General features: G+C 41.8%; 1 protein-coding gene across 1 annotated transcript; it reads right to left on the bottom strand.

The window, feature by feature from the left end:
- Positions 1–1,458: 1,458 nt before the first annotated feature.
- On the bottom strand, positions 1,459–17,640 carry LOC137277983 (sigma intracellular receptor 2-like). Its single transcript, XM_067810007.1, has 3 exons — positions 17,280–17,640; positions 5,465–5,615; positions 1,459–3,500 (listed from the first exon to the last, which is right to left on the bottom strand). The coding sequence occupies exons 1-3, from the start codon at positions 17,397–17,399 to the stop codon at positions 3,250–3,252; spliced, it is 522 nt and encodes a 173-aa protein (XP_067666108.1). The 5' UTR covers positions 17,400–17,640; the 3' UTR covers positions 1,459–3,249.
- Positions 17,641–21,106: the final 3,466 nt, after the last annotated feature.

Below are 21,106 nucleotides of genomic sequence, written 5' to 3'. Positions count from 1 at the left end.
TGATCTGCAGAGAGGGGCGTCTTCTGGCGCCATTTGTAAGCGTTACCTCTATAATGACGCCATTTTCAGACATTCCCATGTGTTTCGAATATTAGATGTAGAGTACATGAATCATTCCAGTCCTTAGGCAGCCTATGAGAACGCATGTTTTACCCGGACGGATGGAATCGTAACATAAACCGTATCTTGTTTCCATAATTTACTGCTTTTCCCGTTTCACTACGCATACCTACCGATTGACCCCAAGCTTTTCAAGCTGGGTTACAGCTGGTAACAGACACATCAAGTCCCCACACTATAATATCATAATGTGGGTACAGTGATCGAAGCCGTGATATTGTCGGAATAATGCTAAATGTGATCTAAATCCACACTCACTCACTCACTCAGTAACATAACGGCCTGACTTTCGTTGTTGGCTATCGGTAGCCTGATTTTAGTTTGGTTTTGTAAATATCCCCTTTTAATGTTCCAAATATAGTTTGATAAATAAATGTGATACATTGCTACTTATTGTACTGCTCTCCGTTACAAGAGAGAGTATGGTTTTACGCCGCTTTTAGCAATATTCCTGCAATATGACGGCGGAGGGCACCAGATATGAGCTTTGATGTGAACACTTATTGTACCCATGTGGTGGACCGAATCTGGATATTCGGCGTGACGAGCGGATGCTTTGACCACTTGAGAAGCCTTTATTTACATGAAAATTCCGTTCCCTCCAGGAAATGTTAACATGTTATTCATAAGAGGAAACTGCATGGCAAATAGCAAGGGTGAGACGAAAGATCACCGAACAATGACGCGTTCGGTAGTTTAAGGCTGCTTGCTTTGTTGGTTAAAGACACACTCAGCTATATTCAAGCTATATGGTGGCGGTCTTTAAACAATCGGGTCTGGACCAGACAGTCCAGTGATCCACATCATGGGCATCGATCTACACAGCTGGGATATGATGACGCGTCAACCAAGTCAGCGAGCCTGACCACCCGATGCCGTTAGTCGCCTCTTACGACCGATATGTGTTTTTGGAGGCCAGTTCTAACTCAGATCGTCAAGGGTTTGAAAATGACAACAAAGAATATTTGTAAAGTAATTCCTTTCAATGAGTTATGACTAATAAGATCAAATAAATCTGGTACAAATAAGTACTATCGGTTTAACGTATTCTAGTCATGTAATAGCATGTCATCTTGCAGACAATTCAACGTGATGCAGATCTTGGACGTTTATCATGCACTCTGGAGAAACCCACGCGCTGGGCAATGGTGCTGATAATACCAAGGATCATAACCGGGCGATCCCGGAATGAAATCTACAACCTTTGGCTTCTAGCGGGTCAAAGAGACACAACTCTGAAGAACGAAATGCGTCGCAACAGAGGGTTTTGCCACCTGTGGTCCCTTAAGACGTATTGTAGGTATAATTCCGGAAGCAGTAACAAGTCAAACTGACAACGCCACTTAATAATACTGTTTAATTCAAAACGTTTTCACACATAACAATAAGACGAGTTTGATAAATATTGCATAAAATATGAAAATACTGCTACACAACGTGAACCTGTTCATGACATGCATATATGTATATGTATCCATACCACCTCATGCAATTATGTCGGTTTTCCAGCATATAATATCTCCTTTCCATCCCAATAGATACCATGTACCAAATCGCCATCATGCTTTCGTCTTGAGCCCTGTCCGAATGACACTCATAAGAAGTTTGAAAATACCTTAACTTTAGGGTTCTCAACTCAAAATTGAAACTGCACTGAAAAAACCCAAAACAACCGGAATATATCATAGAAGATTGATATTTCCTCGAGGACTTCCAGTTGTATATGCCTTCCGCTGAAATGCTCATACCATTTAACCGTAACATGGAAGTCAGGTGTTTTGGACGTATTCAGTTGTTGTGCCGGTAACTGTCGTTCGGGTACCTTTCCGAGGTTTAATGATATGTAAGAAAACATTCTCTCAGTCTCTTTCCTTATTTGAAATCGATGCCCTGATTTTTCGAATGAAAGATCATCCTGACGTGACCTATATAAATATATACAGGCATTTAGTTGGTCGTAAAGAGAAGGTACTGTTATTATGTCACTAAGTTCTATTAACCAGTGGGTGTAATGCATTAACACGCTGTAAAATCAAACATGGCAAATAAGGTCCTGTTACAACCACTGAAAAAACAAACAAACAAAAATACAATCATATACATAACAACGAGGTTCTACATCCGGACAATTCAATAAAACTTCCTGGATTTCAAGATAACGTGGCACAGCGAGCTGCGCGATGCAATGATGCTTTGACCAGTACTTCAGTTTCACTTGAATTAAGACAAAAGCCGCGACTAGACAAGGTTCTAAATCAAAGCTACAAGGATTTAGTGTTCCATGGACGTGCAATGCTTGAAGAACAGTTGCATGTCGCCATATTATTGCTGGGATACTGTCAGAATGACTCCCGTATGAACCGACTCGACAATGAGCTTTAAGCAGTTGCGTGCTGAAGATGTTTCTTGTAAAGAAGCAGGGTATAAAGGACTAGCATTAAACATTTGATTGGTGGATCAATCTCTGGTCCACAACATAGCCTGTTCGTTTCTTTCATGACACCCCCGCTTCCCTCCCCCTCCACTCTAGTCTCACCAACTACATGTAATACGCAGCAATAGCGCAACATCTGTTGTCTGCAACAAATAACTTCCTAAATGATACCATCTTAAAAACATATATTTAAAAATACATCAAAGTATGAAATTAACTCTGTTGTGTTATAATGTGACGGCAACTCCCATTAAGTTCATCTGATCCTTAGATATTATTCATTAAAGCGGTGTAAACCTAAACTCACACATTGCTCTAAACTCACTCTTTTTGTCCATTTGCAGTGATAAATGAGAACAGATTTTACACAGGTCGAATCTCGAACTACTGACTAAGCTGAAGACAAATATTTCTTATACCCGCAAATGTCGAGTTAACAAATATCTTTTGCAGATGTGAATTTTACACACTCAACAAAAAAAACATTAACATTAAAAAAAGACCCAAAACAGTGTGATTTTCTTTTGTAAAAAAGGGCATCACTTTACGCATTGCATCACGACATAAACGACCTCATAATGCGGCTTTGCATGTGTAGTAATTCATCCATCTGTGCCCTTTTGCATCCCGGTCTGCACAACACGTGAATTCAGCGATAACCTCCCTGAAGAATACAACACACACCATTGCCCTTATCATGCAGTCTTCGCCTTGGGTGTATAGGCACTGCTGAATAGTGCATCTAGTAGATTAGTTAGAGGCACAAAAAAGAACAGGCTGTAATTAGTTCCCAACCTAAGCCTTTCACCAAAGTTTCTTGGTGCAAGCAGCTTGGTCTTTGAGAAGTCGTCAAAGAAGACTCCAGCTTCAACTGCCGTCACGAAGGTGATGATCTGGACACAGTACATGATGACTGGGATACGGATCCAGGGACACTTTGACGGACCTGTGGAATACAAGTGATCATTGTGAATACAAGAATCGAGGGTCTGTGAGTGAGTTTAGTTTAGTTTGACTCCGCATCAGCAATATTGTTGCTACAGGCCTGCAGGAGTGGCCCTAAAAAGGGCTTATTCAGTGGTGAGCTTAATGTTGGTTGGTTTGTTGTTTAACATCACACACGCCAATATTCCCACTAAATGGCGGTGGCCTGTACATAATTGAGTCAGGGCCATTGGAGTGATCAAGAGCAAGTGCAATGCTCTACGCAAATGGGAACCAATGACATGTGTCAACCAAGTCAGCGATCCTGACCACCCGATCCCGTTAGTCGCCTCTTACGATAAATACACATTGGTTAATGAAGATCAGTTCTAACCGGGATCTTCACGGTTTATAAGGAAGTGTGTGCCTTTACCTTAAGAGGGCGTGTACGATTATCTTCTTGTGGGATTTGTTTTGTTTGTTTGTCGTTTACTCAGTAGTTCCTCTGCTACATGACGTCTGTCTATAAATACTTGAGTCTCGACAAGACATGATATGATCGATGATATGAGGATCGATCTGCGCAGATGGAATACAATAACAACTAAGAGGGTCTGAACCTCTGATCCCGTCAGTCGCAACAAATACTCATGGACACAAACAAGGAACATGTGAACGCACCAGTATTCCTTTATTTGTTTCCGGATTTCTTCACTGTAGGTGAAATTCTTGAAATAAATAAAGGAACACTTGCACTTTCCTAGTAGTTTCCATGAGTATATATAACTGGGACTGAATGAGTTAGGTCTGACGCAGCTAACTCTTTCCACACAAGCTTTATTGAGGGTAAAGTCACGGATGCAGGCCTCGAACGTTTATCAAACTGAAACTCGCCTGTAAGGGTCTAATACTGACAAATCTAGACACAGTCAGAGCGAATAGTAACCGGCACCCATAATCATAGGTTTCTGTTCATTCGTAACTGATCGTGCCATTCCGGCAAGGCAGGTCACGGAGAGAGGCGAGGAATCACGAATGTTTCTGGTGTACCAAAATGGCGAACTCTTCGATTTTCGATTTTAACGTTTATCAGAGAATTCTTGTGGCAATGGAAATAGTTTTGTCGCTTTTACTCAGGCATGGTAACTTTGATTAAGTGTTCTCCACTCAGGGGTGTGTCTGGTGTATTTTTCTACAGTTTGTGATTGTGGTAGAATCAGGGTGTCTAGGTGATCGAATCTGGACCATTGTTGGCATTAATAGCGACCCATTGCGTCTAGTGGGATGACACACACTTGCACAACCAACAGATTGCAGTGTTTGTACAGTGTTCCTCGTTATCCTCTCAAGAGCTCTTTAGGTCAGTTAATATGCAAACCATATACACGCCACGTGTTGCAAGACGGTGGGTGGCAGACAGACGGTGTCGTGCAGACAGACGGTTTGCCCGCTAAGTGAGCTAACACATGGGATTTGTTGTTACTCCGCCAGATAACATGGAAGGTCCATGTTAAACTGCGGCACAGTATCAAAGTAGGTTAGCTCCAAGACCTCTTCCGTACAAGTGCAATAAGCCACGTGCGCATGCATGCACGTGCATACACACGAAAGCCTTAGTCCTTATTAGCATAGCAGTTCGTGTTTGTAATGACCACAGGATCGGGTGGTCAGACTCGCTGAGTTGGTTGACACATGTCATCGTATCCCAAATGCATAGATCGAGGTTCATGCTGATGATCACTCGATTGTTTGGTCCAGACTCAACTATACATTGCTGAATGCTGCGTACACTCATCCAATACAACAGGAATCTGTGATAAAGAATGTTATACATATTATTACTACCTGAAACGTTTTATGTTCATTCCGAAAATACCTCGTGTTCATCCATGATGTATAGATAGGATAGGTAACCATTGTATGTCAACCAACTCTAGAAACATCTGAGACGATTAAAGAAATAGTATAAATAGTATAAAGAAATACCTTTATAATATGCATAGATGGCAAAGAAGAAGAAAGGGATGTGTGTGATGAATTCCACGATGCAGAAACTGGCGAACCAGGGCATGTTCCGAGCATTCGCCATGTACGGGTCCCTGAAGTGTTGGGTGTACCACTGGAACAGATCAGTCAGCTGAAACACACGGGATTCTTGAAAAGATCAGTTAGCTGAAACAAAGGATTCTTGAACAGACCTGTCAGCTGAAACAAAGGATTCTTGAACCGGCCAGTCAGCTGAAATAGAGGATTCTTGAACAGATCACTCAGCTGAAACAGACAGGATTCTTCAACAGATCTGTCAGCTGAAACAGACAAGATTCTTGAAAAGATCAGTCAGCTGAAACAGAGGATTCTTGAACAGATCTGTGAGCTAATACAGACGACTCTTGAACAGACCCGTCAGCTGAAACAAAGGATTCTTGAAACGGCCGGTCAGCTGAAATAGAGGATTCTTCAACAGATCACTCAGCTGAAACAGACAGGATTCTTCAACAGATCCGTCAGCTGAAACAGAGGATCCTTGAACAGATCAGTCAGCTGTAACAAGAGGATTCTTAAGCAGATCTAACTCACTGAGTATGGTTTTACACCTTTTAGCAACATTCCAGCGATGGCACGGCCGGGGACATCAGAAAAGGGCTTCACACATAGTACCCATGTGGAGACTCGAACCCGGGCCTTAGACACGACGTCACGAACGAACGCCTTAACCACTAGTCTACCAAACCACACCAATTCTTAAACAGATCAGACAGGTGAAACAAACACGACTAGGTGTTTGGGGAGAGAGCTTCAAGGTTCTGACTTCATCACAAAGGCATGTGTTTGCATACGACCTGCAGCGAGTCTCCAGCTCATTAGTCACGGGCTACCATAAACTGCACAGACGATATCCACAACAGCACAATTATTGTTTTTTATCGCAAACCCAGTCTATGCTTATTACAGCAGGAAATAAACATCATTTATGTGTCATCCCAATGTAAGGGATGTATGCCCAATTACAAATGCCAGTGCCAAACTAACTTCCTGGCCCACCGTGCTGAAGGTCGCTCTACATATCTCACAGTCCCAGCAACGGGGAAATTTGGACGGGATGTAATGATATGTTTGCATTCGCTGGCAAAATAATTGGTTATTTAGAAAGGATGTATTGCGCCTGACCTAACCCGCCTAAGATAATTACGGATGTCTCCTCACGACCTAACAATCATCCAATTTTCTGAAACTGGCACATATATTTTGTTCATTATTTTCATCGTTAAGATGATAAAAACTATTGGACACGAAAGAATACTGTTGACCGACTTTCGGCTGTAGTTCTCCGGGTAGTCTGTCTCATAGTCCCTGAACCACATCATTTTCACTACTGCCAAGCCCTTGTTTTAAGGCGAAAGCTCTCAATGAAGCAAGTCACCGGGCTCTCGCATCTGACTTGGGCTCCCTTTCGATTTAAATGGGTTTGTTAGTTACTATCAGAATAATAGATATTCAGAGACAAGATGCCAGTCTATTCTCCAGGGGACGTGCTTGTAAAGTGAACGCCAGATGTGAATGATTAGACAGGGCAAGAGGAAGCAAGATTACTTTTCTATTAATAGCTGTATGTGTGTCAAATTCCAACAGTAAAACACCGCGCAGAGTAAGTCATGTTCTTGGCGTGTTTTAAGTGTCCATCCGGTGATAGACGAAACATCTGGAAAACTTTCCGAAATGGATATAGTCCTTGGCCAAATGTAGAGATATCATGAAAATCAGGTAATATGATACACCCAGCCTTATCACCCATACTGCATATCTTGACCATGTTGAACACCAGTGCTTGTCACCACACATTAGACAATGTGATCAATTCTCAAGCAGTTTGTTTATGAACATGTGGACACTGTTTCAACAGTTAGTTGAACCCAGTTAGTTTTTAGTAACCTAAAACCTCCCGTAGCTAGTTAGTTTTTAGTAACCTAAAACCTCCTGTAGCTAGTTCCACATCCATCAACAAGAATTTTTGGAGGGTGGGAGGTGTCATACTAATTACTGAATAACACGTTTACTGCTGCTGAGAGATCCTAAAAGATAGGGACTTTTCTAACATTTGGCCTAGGACGTATTCTGGGTACGCATTAGACTAACAGCTAGTCTCTGAAATGAACATATTTTACTGAAAAAACGTTCATTGTGAAAAAAAATAATATAATGAAATGGAGCCCTGAGACTTTCTTCAGGAAATCTAGACTTGTCACATTTTCTAGACTTGCGTGGGCTTTCTTGGATATTTATACATCAGGTTCCGTACGACAGACTAGGTAGGCATGTGTAGTACTAGTGCCCACCACGATCCCATCAACTTTAGTAGCTAGGACAGCACGTTATTAGTGGTATAACGGTATATCGCAATATTTTTTTCTGAGAACAGGTATATTGGGTAATGACCATATATGAAGTTTTTTTTTTATTGCCTTCATTGTATAAAATAAAATGTGCTGACTTTTACCCACAACAGATGTTTTCCTTCGTTTTGCAATAACAAATTGCAAGCTGAATTGTGTAAGAAAGAAAATAGAATCCGTGACTGTGTAACTTAATTTTGAGACTGCTGTTGTCATGGCCATAGCATATATGTCTGGGACTTAGAATACAAAAAACAGGATTGGCATACCCAATTAGCGGCACTTACTGTCAAACACTTAAGTTCCCTATAATTCGCAACAGCGGTACCTGAATCGCAATAAAACTGAAATAAAATTATTTGCCAATACAGGGCCCTGTTATTAACACATCCAATGTTTTTTGCCTGGATGACTTTGTTCCAAGGCTGCATTGAATGATAAGTCCATGGGTTTATCAGTAAGTCTTTTCTTATATGCCAGTTTTTGTTGCTGTTTCTTTTGGAGTGTAATCCAGAGCGCCAGATAATTTTTCAAGCATTGTCTGTTTATGTACGAGTTGTTTCATTTTTTTGCGGAGTAACTAACATTTTGTATACTCCCACTAGTTAAAAGAATTGTGTACTTTTACACAGAGTATTTTTTTATCCTTCTTGGGTAAATAATTATACAGATAAATATAAATGCGTCTCAACAGACTAAAACATTTCAGTACTTGTCACATTGCCAAACAGTTGGCAGCCATTTCTCAATACTGAACATGGAATTCATGTCACTGTTAGAGTAGACTCCGGGCAATGGCTATGGCTATAATAGCACATGTATATATAGGCATCGTCTACCATTAGCTAATGCTGTTGTAGAGTTTCGGCGCCACGACGAATCATACACAAGCCAATTTAGTTAACTGAGTAAAGTACACACGGTATTATAGACCTGTTGGGTTTTGAGTGATTCTTATGAGTTTTTTGTGCTCCCAGATTTGTAATAAATTGAGTAAATGTGATATTAAAATAGGTAAATACGCGCCTTATGTGGAGCTCTGAGTAATCTTGGAATGACACTTTAAACTCATAATCGCTTCCGTACGTAGTCCTGTGACAGTCTACCTTTGAAATATGATACAGTGACACGACGACCCTCTGCCTCCTACGTTGCAGTTCATTTGTATGGCGTGAGACTCTCGGACCAATCAACCGCTCCGTCAGGGTGACCCTAGACTAAGAATATATTTTACAGAAAAAGAGCTCATGTTACAAAAGAAAATTAAAATGCAATGAAAAGGAGCCCTGAGAGTTTCTACGTTTTAGACTTACGACATTTTCCAGAATTACGAGGAACATGTGCTTGGACATATTTGTTTCTGAGTCTGTATGGCAGACTAAGGTGACCCAATCGATCACATATGTGTATAGGCATGGAGTGAAATCGTTAATAACTGCATAAGGTCAACCTGTCAGGACCCGTGCGAGAATGGATCGTAGTAGCCCTTAGTTAGCGTAAGAGGTGGCTCGGGGTCTGGGGGACAGATTATAATATAACCATAACCTTTGTCTTATTAAACCAAAGTCACGTAGGGTTCAGACATTATATTGAAATCACATGAATTTAAGGAGTGGACAAAAATACAAATTTTGCGGACTGCTGTAAGGCCATAGATTTTATTGAAACTCCAGAAGAAACAATTCGTCTTAGGAGTTGTATTCGTCCATAGGACGGAATCCTTATACAACTGACACTGGCATAACCCGTAGATACGTGAAGTGGAGAAACAACATTCGAACGGGAATCTGAAATATACAGAGCTCTGACAGGGCGACAATACATAGGACTCTGGCCTATCTTAAAACGGTTTGTTCTATTCAATTCCTGTATTCGTCTCCTGTCTGCTAGCAATTCTGTCTTTCCAAGAGGCAAGTCTAGATAAGCGGACAGTACCCCAGTGCACTATTTATTGATATTTAAAAACATATCATGTAAACAATTGCTTATTTACCTAACAGATCTCTAACAGGTCTCTTCCAGCCCCTAGTATAACGAAAGGTTATATAATGCTAACGCAGTGTAAAGAGAACTTGCAATCAGCATTGACATTTACCACATGGAAACTTGAGAGCACGTCAATTAATGTAGTAACATATTTTTTGGGGGAAATGTTTCAAGCATTCCTAACAAGTGAGAGGTTAAATGGATTCAGAACCAGAGGGAATCTGGACTTGCTTCATTCGGGTCTTTAGAACTGCAGGGAGGGTTTGGCAGCAGGGAAAATAACGGATGTCTTGGATACTCTTAAAAAAGTAGGGGAACCTTAATTTTGAAGTCTGGTAGAAAGAAAACCCATTGAGGAACGTTACAATGACATTTATCTTGTGTATGCGGCAGCATTTCACGTCATCATCACACGCAAACACAATGCATGGGAAGCACGTGCACAATGTGAGAGCCTCCTGCGTGTCCATGGGGTGTCATTATGAATCTTGATGTTTTTTCAGACAGGTCCATAAATCACTATAGACCATTTTTTATGATAATTTTCTTGCATCTGCGCATGGTCAGGGTTGTCAGCGTCAAATCAAACACTACCGACTGAAAATTGTAAACCTGAAATGTTCATGTCATCCTCCAGCCACCTAACAAGGGGGATAACTGAACGAACAGCTTTGATTTGAATGAAATCCATGTGGTGATGCATTCTCAAAACATCCATTATTATTGTATCAACATTGATTCAATCCCATGTATCTCCCAATTTCGACAATCGTACATTGAAAGTTCAGTTCCCCTACTTTTTTAAAGAGCATATGTGTTACAGGGTCTGCCTGGCAGACTGCGTCTATAGAAGTCTGTCTCAACAGTCTCTGAACCATATTATTTATCCTACTGCCTAGCCCTCTCTGCAATTCTAAAGAAAAATATAATTCTTCGTGAAATACAATTGTTAAGTTACTGAGAAGCCGAAGTTAGCAAGTCATGATAATTACTCCACAATAAAATTTAGCACGTCCTATAACAATTCTTCGGATGAAATCCTTAATTGGATGAGCTTTGTGAAAAGAAGCCATGCTTCAAACTGGTCTCAAGTGGCGCTTTGTGGATGAGTGTGTCAGCATGTTTTTACGCGGATTTTACTAATATTCCAGTAACATCACAGCGGGGAACACCAGAAATGGGCTTCACAATTCTACCAATGCATGGAATCAAACTCGAGTCTTCGACATGAGGAACGGTTGCTTTAACCACTAAGCTACCCCACCTCCCCCTTTGTGAAAATCTCTGCATTTTCAATGTAAATTTATAACGACTAAACCAGAGGGAAACAATTCTCGATGAACTGAAACATTGGGGCATAAAATATAGCAGGGATATTATCTTAATAGGTGATTATGTGAAAACACCAGGTATCTGCTGAAAAGGTAAGCATGACCTGCCCTCCATGATACAATACGTTGTTCTTCCCCGTAACGGTAAGTGCAGAGTTATACTGGACACCGTTATGATGAACCTTCTCTTTTCTTGGACATCGACAAGGAGGTGATGATAATCACTTCAGTGAGTGAGTTTAGTTTTACGTTTTACGATTTTCAAGCTGTATGGTGGCGTCCTGTAAATAATCGAGTCTGGACCAGACAATACTGTGATCAATAAACATCGATCGACACAAATGGGATACGATGACATGTGTCAGCCAAGCCCAATACACAAGCATGGAGTGTCATCGTCGAGTCATGGGACATCGTCATGGGAGTTTTCAGTTAAGATGGATAAATCACTGCAAGCCATAATTATTTTATCAAGTTTGACAATCATTTTGCAGCACAGAGTTGTTAGTGTTTGTTTCTAACCGTTTTTTGTTTTTGTTGTTGTTTTTGTTTGTTTGGATATGAAAATCGCACACATGCAAATTTCATCTTTCAAGAGCGACTATTCTACAAACAACTATGTTCACAAGCAAATGCAAGTGGTAATGCACTCTCAATTGTTCATTATTATCATACAAGCATTGATTGATTCCGATATATAATCCAGTATTCTTAATCGTAAATCAACAATGATGTTCCTTACCTTTTCAAGAGTTTATAATGTTATTCGTGTCAAGGTAATGGCTAAGACGTAACGTCGCTCAGTGACGCTACACGTTGTATGAATACAAGGCTAAAGGGAAACGCCCCATGTGTCATACTGAGTCGAGAGATTCGCTCACGTGTTTGCTAACATGCCTCCACCTTTACACACCAGGGAAGCCCAATGACATCATATCGGTAAGACTTCCTGCCTGGTGATCTCACTCCACTACTTAGCAAATCGTCACACCAATGAAATCGAATTGATCTGCATCCTGCATATGACAAATCATATCAACAATATTGCAGCCATGATACCATAATGGCATGGGTCCCGATCCACAATGGGTTCGTAACGTTACGACCTGTCGTAACTCTATAGTGTATCGCAGACTTGGTGTCATGAGCAACACAAGTGACGAACCACAGACATTCCGCTCTCCATCCAGACGCTCGGTCCGCTATACCAGGCAGGACGATTCATCAGTGGGAACTTCTATTATATGCTTTAACAAATAGCTGACACTGTAACACATGCATATAAGTCATACGTGTTCCTTACTGTATGTATATGTGTGCGAGTGCGTGCGTGTGTATGAACTGAACATCTACATGTTACTTGCGTTTATGGAGCAAACTATGACGAGTCGATGATCACATAATAAAAGTATGTGAGTTGGGTCAAAACCTGAATACATATTTATGAATTGTGATCGCATGTAAGCCTTAAGAATTCAGGAAACAATCAATTGTATGAAACTGCAAGTCACTTCCGCATCTTACATGACAGCAGAGAAGTGACTGAAAGTGACAAGAAGAAATGTCAAACAGTGTGTACTACGGATTTTTCTAAAACGTTTCTTTCACAATTCCGAGTGTATTTATTTTATGGACTGTACCTCCTTTACATTGGTTTGCGATAAGTACCACCCTTGTCACACTTGCTTCTGTTTCAGGATGGATGATCTGTTATTTATTACACAATGTCATATAACTCTATATCACTTCTCTAAACTAAACGTTGGAGGTACGTGGAATCTGGGCGTGGTGGAGGGGATGTAGGCTTGTGTATCTCAAATTTGACAGTCATATTTATGGGAATAACTGACATGTATGTCTAAATCTGAAATCCATCATCACTGAGAAGACATCGACCAGCAGAAATACAATTTATGGTAAACGTTATTGTATATCGTAGGTCCTGAAGACGCACTGTAATCTTTTATTTTTATGCCTGAAAAATATCAAAATCTTGGTGGACACGTTATCGGTTCCCATTTGCGCAGAAAAATGTCAGTCATTTCGTGAAATGACTAAGGCGGTCAGCCATTTCAATATACTTCAGACATTTCATGAAAATTCATTTCATCTATATGTGGTGGACAGGAGCTTGTGAGGTGACTGAAATTTGCGGCCATTTCACGAAATGACTGATCTGACAATCTGTTACATATATATGACTTTAATAGAAACCAACAACTCCTTTAGATTGAAAAGGAGCCCCATGTAAGATAGAACATTCAGATCCTGAAGCTAATAAAATTCAGACTTGCTTTATTAACTAAGGTTTTAGCGGTAAAGAAATAGCTTGGCGGAATGGAATATGATGTGGTTCAGGGACGGTGAGACCGGCTGGAATGTTTACTGTCTCCTGACAGGCGGTTTGAATTTTGTTTCCTGCCTTCAAGTAATATCAAGAATTTTTTTAAAAGTTTTATACCACAGTGTGTGTGTGTGTGTGTGTGTGTGTGTGTGTGTGTGTGTGTGTGTGTGTGTGTTTTGTTGTTGTTTTAAAACAACTATCTATCTACTTAAAATAAAATTACAATTACAAGAATTATAATAAACTAAATATCGAACATGAATATCTTGAAGTCAGGATGAAATTTAAACATCAATAAAATCGAAATAACATGATTTAAAATTGAATAGAACTTACATAACGTAACGGTTTCTCATGTACATTCAGGAGAGGTGGGGTAGCCTAATGGTAACAGCTTCAACTCGTCACCCTGAACACCTAGGTTCGATTGTATCGATGAGTACATTATTTAAAGCCCATTTCTGGGGTCTTCCGCTGTGATGATGCTCGAATATTTCAAACTTGGCGTAAGACCACACTCACTAACTCGAATGGCGCGTAATTTGAAGAACTTCAAGAACGATCAAAAGAGCCTTTGGGAAGATTCTGAGTTGCCTGCGTACAATACGAAGAGTCAGTTTCCTTTCTCGCAAGTGTGACGCTACTTCAACAACGGATGAATGCATGTACAGTCAGTGCAATGATGAACATGCTGTGTGGCACTTAAAAACTAATCTTACGGAACCGACTGATCACATGGGACCGACTGATCACATGGAACCGACTGATCTCATGGAACCGACTGATCTCATGGAACCTACTGATCTCATGGAACCGACTGATCACATGGAACCTACTGATCTCATGGAACCGACTGATCTCATGGAACCTACTGATCTCATGGAACCGACTGATCTCATGGAACCTACTGATCTCATGGAACCGACTGATCACATGGAACCGACTGATCTCATGGAACCGACTGATCTCATGGAACCGACTGATCTCATGGAACCGACTGATCTCATGGAACGACTGATCTCATGGAACCGACTGATCTCATGGAACCGACTGATCACATGGAACCGACTGATCTCATGGAACCGACTGATCACATGGAACCTACTGATCTCATGGAACCGACTGATCACATGGAACCGACTGATCTCATGGAACCGACTGATCACATGGAACCGACTGATCACATGGAACCGACTGATCTCATGGAACCGACTGATCTCATGGAACCGACTGATCACATGGAACCGACTGATCACATGGAACCGACTGATCTCATGGAACCTACTGATCTCATGGAACCTACTGATCACATGGAACCGACTGATCACATGGAACCTACTGATCTCATGGAACCGACTGATCTCATGGAACCGACTGATCACATGGAACCGACTGATCTCATGGAACCGACTGATCACATGGAACCGACTGATCACATGGAACCGACTGATCTCATGGAACCGACTGATCACATGGAACCGACTGATCACATGGAACCTACTGATCTCATGGAACCGACTGATCTCATGGAACCGACTGATCACATGGAACCTACTGATCTCATGGAACCGACTGATCACATGGAACCTACTGATCTCATGGAACCTACTGATCTCATGGAACCTACTGATCTCATGGAACCGACTGATCTCATGGAACCGACTTATCTCATGGAACCTACTGATCTCATGGAACCGACTGATCTCATGGAACCGACTGATCTCATGGAACCGACTTATCTCATGGAACCTACTGATCTCATGGAACCGACTGATCTCATGGAACCGACTGATCTCATGGAACCTACTGATCTCATGGAACCGACTGATCTCATGGAACCGACTGATCTCATGGAACCTACTGATCTCATGGAACCGACTGATCTCATGGAACCTACTGATCGATAGCTTACAAGGTTCAGCAGAGATGCAAATGCCGCCATTAATTAATTTGTACATAATGACCCGAGGTATTAATTTGATTAATGTTCCGTAACCCCGGCTTTATTTAAGAAATACAGTTCGTTCTACCACCATGTATAGTGTAATAAAGCACACTTTCGCCCTGAACTATTATATTATAAACATTGCAAACATTACCGCGTCTCTGTAAAGTTTTGAGTCGAACTAAGAGGCATTTTATCCTTCGGAAAACATAAACATAATGTTTCCACCAGTGATGTTAGCTGTTTGATACAACTGCAAACCAAGAAACGGGATGCGACGAAGCAGTTTACTGTGGGAAGCTGTTACGATGCGATGGCAACTGACATCCGTCGTGACGTCGCTTACATTGTGACGTAATGCAAAAAAGTTCGACTACGAGGGGGCAAACTGGAATGGCGCACCGACGTCAACACATTGTGACGTAATGCAAAAAGTGCACATTATCGTCTGATGAAGTATTGTACCGAAGCATCTTAGAAAGATCCGTATTAAAGTCGAGATGAGTAACTGGATCGATGACACGACCATCTGATGAAAGATGTAAACCACCGCATCATCTTAACCGTGTAGATAAATGGTCATGTTGCCGTTCACGTGATTCACTAGACCCAGGCTTGATGGTGTTACAAAACTGCCGGAACATGGCAATGTTTGCCAGCATTAAAGAGAATTATTTCGATGATTAACAAATAAAAATAATAAATTGAAATTGAAAGGAACCCTTGGTAGAACACAGATACAGAAACCTAGACTTGCCTCATTCAGGATTTCAAAATTGCAGGGTCCTGAGACTCACGTCTCACTGAGGTTCTTTCTCAATTTAAATGACTATTTTGTATTTGTTACTATCAAAATTACATTCAGTAACTAAGTGTTAGTCTTACATACACAATTTCAAAAGACTAGGACTAAACACTGCGTTGGACAACCGCTACTTAAACACACTAAAACATATGTGCTAGGATCATCCAAATGTTCAAGCTAAGGCCCCACAACCTCATCAACATCAATACGCGGAGACCTTCGGTAGTGCTCTGGTCTGCCTCGTCGACGAAGCAAAATGTCTAGCCCCCCTCCTGAATCACAATAAAATGTTATCTGTGTCAGTAGGGTGCGAGTCGGCAACATATTCCGCCTCCAGCCATCACTTTGAAACCATCGGATAAACAGCAGATAATCGCCTTATTTATTCTCGCCAAAGGATATGCCCCTGGCATGAGCTCGAGCAACAATCGGGTCAACATATCCCCATCTTGAATAATGGAACCTTTTTGTTAAAGAAAAGAAATACGTGGAGGAGTCGTTCTTTTAAAGCTCGGCACAATTCTTCATTTACATCACCAACATTTACAATCCCATGCCCTTTGGCGTGTTAGTACACCACCTTATTGTATCTTCTTTTTTCCCCTCTAACACCTTCTCGTCTATGCACTGTTACTGACTCCCCGCAGAACCCCAATAAAGTCTGTGACGATCATATTGCAGCTACCACCTTGACCCCAGGCTTCTGGTATTTAAATACCGGGCTGTCATGTTTCAAAGGTGTATGTTTTCGCTGTAACAAGCGTGACCCAATACACCAAACAGTTCATGTTTATCGTTAACATGAGTTAATGTACGGACTAGCCATTTCAAAATACCTGTCTAAACGCTAAAACTCGAGCTCCATTATAATATTGTTAAAGTATTAAAATTCAGTCTCTTAAAATTGACATACAGTCTCCTAAAATTTTAAGTTCAATCTTTAAGTTAGTGTCACACTTTGCTCTACAAACAGTAAAACATGTTTCATTCACTACTTACCGGTTTCGGATAAATGTACGACGGTAGAAGTTGCTGAGTGTCGAAAAATATGGTAGACACTGCCTCAAACACGTAGAACGCGATAAAGAGGGTGTCAAGAGAGCGTCTTAGACCCGCCATTATGCTGCTGGAATGGTAAGTAGATGACAGGAATCAACCGTTTCGGAAGGCGGATATCATCTGAGTGTTCTATCCGTGGCTGTGAACACCGTGACCTCCTACACTGACCTAATCGTTGCTGTGGTATTGTGCACGCAAGCTATGATTGACAGCGGATTTGAGGATGCCCTCGCCTTGAATGTCGCCGGGAGCCTGGTGAATGGCTGGCCTGACCAAAGCTTCAAGTGGTGCGTGTCCTAATATGCAGTGAATGGAGATTTGCTGCCATGTGAGGAGAGATGAACTCTCAGCAGCGCCGCTCGGTGCTGTTTGGTCGGACTGTTTACATACAATAGGCGCCTGTCGAGGAAGCGCTACAGCGCTACGCGGACATAGTAATGCTAGTAGGTGTGATGATATCGGAAATAGTTGCATCAGAGACCATATTTCTTATGTGTATAATATTGTACGGTCATTTTATCATGAGCACACAATCATATTACGGGATTACGGCTGTGGGGGAGGGTGAGTAATTTCCCTCAAAATCTTGTTCAGTGTAAATGACCTCTCACATAGAGCAAACAGGTGAAATGGCGACGGCAAAAATTTCATGTACAAAATCAATGACCCTCCTTTTCCTCGCCTCCCTTCTCGACACAGCTTGGACTGTTTGTAAAATGAAAAGGCTCTGAGTCGACCCGATGGTGTAGTGTATGTAAATCAGTGATATTAATACCACGCCGGATTAACATTTGGTCTTTGAAAAGAACATTTTTGAAGAAACGAAGGTTTCAAGCAAGTAAAGCCACGATACAAGAATATGTATCGAAACGCCGCACTACGTTATTACTTATTATTTATTATCTTATTGGATATTTATATGGCGCACATATCCATGCAACTAGTGCTTGCTCAAGGCGCTGGTATTTGTTTCCCTGGATCATTTGATGTCAGTCTCAGTGTCACATCGTATCATCAGTCTCAACTCCATGGGGAGTATATAACTCTTGCTGCCCTAGGCGCACCGAGGTTATTGTGGCTCTCGTTTCTTATCGAGGTACCCACTTCACAGCTGGATGGACTGAGGCACATAGTCACAGTACTTTGTCCAAATTTGCTGCACGTTGCTATACCGGCAACTAGGTGTTTGCACATATTCATGTGGCCACACCATCAGGTCTTGTACCAACGGATTCGTGTGTTCTTTTAGTACGCAGGGTTGTGTACTGCACACTAGGGGTTGTGACAACACGCAGAAGAGTCACACAAAGCCGACTCGATGGCCTTTAAACCCCGTAACAGGTGGGCTCGATCCCGACACCTCAACCTCACCGGATCACTAGCCTGACGCTTTAGCCAGCTCGTCCACATTGTTGCGCCTGCCGGAATAAAGAAGCTATTCGTCCACGAGTAGAGTAGGGTTATGCGAGTGAGTGAGTGAGTGAGTTTAGTTTTACGTCCCATTCGGCAACATTCCAGCTATATGGCGGCGGTCTGTGAATAATCGAGTTGAGTCAGACAATCCAGTGATCAACAGCATGAGCATCGATCTGCGCAATGGAGAACCGATAACATGTGTCAACCAAGTCAGCGAGCCTGACCACCCGATCCCGTTAGACGCCTCTTGCGACAAGCATGTGTCTTTTATGGCAAGCATGGGTTGTTGAAGGCCTGTTGTACCCCAGAACCTTCTACCCCGGGCGGGTTATGCGAAGGTTGTGAAGAAATTTTGTAAGTAAACGTGTTTGTTTTATGGAATGGCATGGCCTAGACGTGACTAGAATAATATCGTAACATTAACAACGAAAGGGAGTTTAGGGATGCGTGTGGCCGTACATTAGATGATTACTAAACACTCGCGAAAATCATTTGAACAGGAGAATCCCCACACAACCGATGGGGATGATTTTAAGCTATTTCAAGAGACGTTTGTTGAACCCATGGGCCTTTACAACATAAATGAGGGATCACCTGTACCTGAACAAGCAGGGATAGTATAATATCTAGTCTCTGAAGTAAACATATTCAAAAGAAAAATCGTTTCATTAATAATAATAATTAAAAATAGTAAAACAATGAGATCACAGACTTTGTTCGATTCAGAAATTGTGGAAATCTAGACTTGCCACACTTTCTAGACGTGCAGGGGGTTTCTTGGATAGACGTTTTTCATGGTCTGGTGACAGACTAGGATGATTGGTCGGACTGTAGGAAAAGATGAGCAGTGAAACCTTTGAAGATTGTAGCTCACGGGATCGTGAGCAGTAGTGACTGCAGAATGTAATAAAACATAAGGTCATATGTTTGTCCAAATTACCAAAACTGTTCAAAGAAAATTGTACTATACTGAGTCAAAAATGAAACTTCACATTCTTTCTTCAGGGCACTGTAAAAGAACAAGAGATGGTAAGACGGTTAAATTATTATTATTTCATTGCTGAGATCTGTGTGATATACTCGATACACTGACAGTGCCACAAAAAGTTCTATTAGGCTACACCGCCGTTCCAAAACATGGGTATGCAGAATGTCATAAGAATATAAATTCGAAATTTCTCAGTTCAATATAGTGTGTGGCCACCGTGCGCATTCACCACTGCCAAAAACCGTCTCTTCATCGACTGCCTGATCCTTGTGAACACGTGGTTGGGGATTCTGCACCATTGCTCTTGCAAGGCAGCGCCAAGTTCCTGCAAATTCTGAGGTTGGTTCCTACGACCATGAAGCCCTCTCCCAAGAGCATCCCAAACGTGCTGTATTGGATTAAAGTCATGGGACCTCGATGGCCAGGCCATGATGTTGATTCGTTTTGAAGAAAATTTCGTGTCAACATCGCGGTATGCGGCCGAGCGTTATACTGGAACCTGGGCCAAGATCCGCCATGAAAGGAACGAGTTCATGGGTGAGCATCTGGTCGCGGTAAGCAGCAGCTGTGAGGTTCCCACGGATGACCAGAAGTCAGGAACTGTTGTTCCCACAGAAAGCACCCCACACCATGCAACTTCCACCCCCGAATCTATCTGTCGACTTCCTGCACACAACATTGGGCATACCGTTCACGTCGTTGTCTCCAGACTCTATGCCTGCCGACCGCGAATCTGAGGGTAAACCTGGATTCATCGCTAAAGACGACTTGATTCTAGTCTCTCTGGGTCCATCGGAGGTGACGCTGGGCCCACAGCAGACGCTGACGTTGTTGAAACGGCGTCAATATTGACCCACGATATGGACGTCGAGAATGGAGATTGGCAGCCCGCAACCGATTTCGAATGATCTGTGAGGACAGTCGACCTCTAAACATCTCAGTCCTGGTTCGTGTAGCCGGCAGAAATGTGTCACACGTGGACAACCCGACCTTTGGCGATCAGAAGTAGTGCCAGTTTGTTGTAGACGACCTCGCAAGTCATACACAGTGCGACGGTTGCATCCCATTGCTCTTGTGACATCAATAACTGATTTTCCCGCTTGCAATATGCCAACGGCACGTTCACGTTGCACATTTGACAATCATGACATTTAAAGTACCGTTAGAACTGTGGTTTAAAAGTGTTGGATTTTTTCAATTCTTGAGGCCAATGCAAACACGTACAAATGAAGAAAACGTGGGTATCACGTGATCGACTGCGCGTGCAAAACCTGATTTGTCACTAATCATTTGCATTTTTTTTTAAATAACATTTTGTGAAGTTTCTTTTTTGACTCAGTATACTTATGAAGTATTGCCCAAT

Source organism: Haliotis asinina, chromosome 3 (assembly GCF_037392515.1).
Source record: "Haliotis asinina isolate JCU_RB_2024 chromosome 3, JCU_Hal_asi_v2, whole genome shotgun sequence".
Taxonomy (NCBI): domain Eukaryota; kingdom Metazoa; phylum Mollusca; class Gastropoda; order Lepetellida; family Haliotidae; genus Haliotis; species Haliotis asinina.
The sequence above is the reverse complement of the archived record's forward strand: the minus strand, read 5'-3'. Positions and strand labels throughout refer to the sequence as shown.

Excerpts from the sequence above, each read along its gene's own strand:
- LOC137277983 (XM_067810007.1), bottom strand. The coding sequence starts at position 17,399 with ATGGCGGGTCTAAGACGCTCTCTTGACACCCTCTTTATCGCGTTCTAC. Across the intron at positions 5,616-17,279 it reads CGTACATTTATCCGAAACCG|CTGACTGATCTGTTCCAGTG; the intron begins GTAAGTAGTGAA and ends CGTGTGTTTCAG. Across the intron at positions 3,501-5,464 it reads CATCTATGCATATTATAAAG|GTCCGTCAAAGTGTCCCTGG; the intron begins GTATTTCTTTAT and ends TGTATTCCACAG.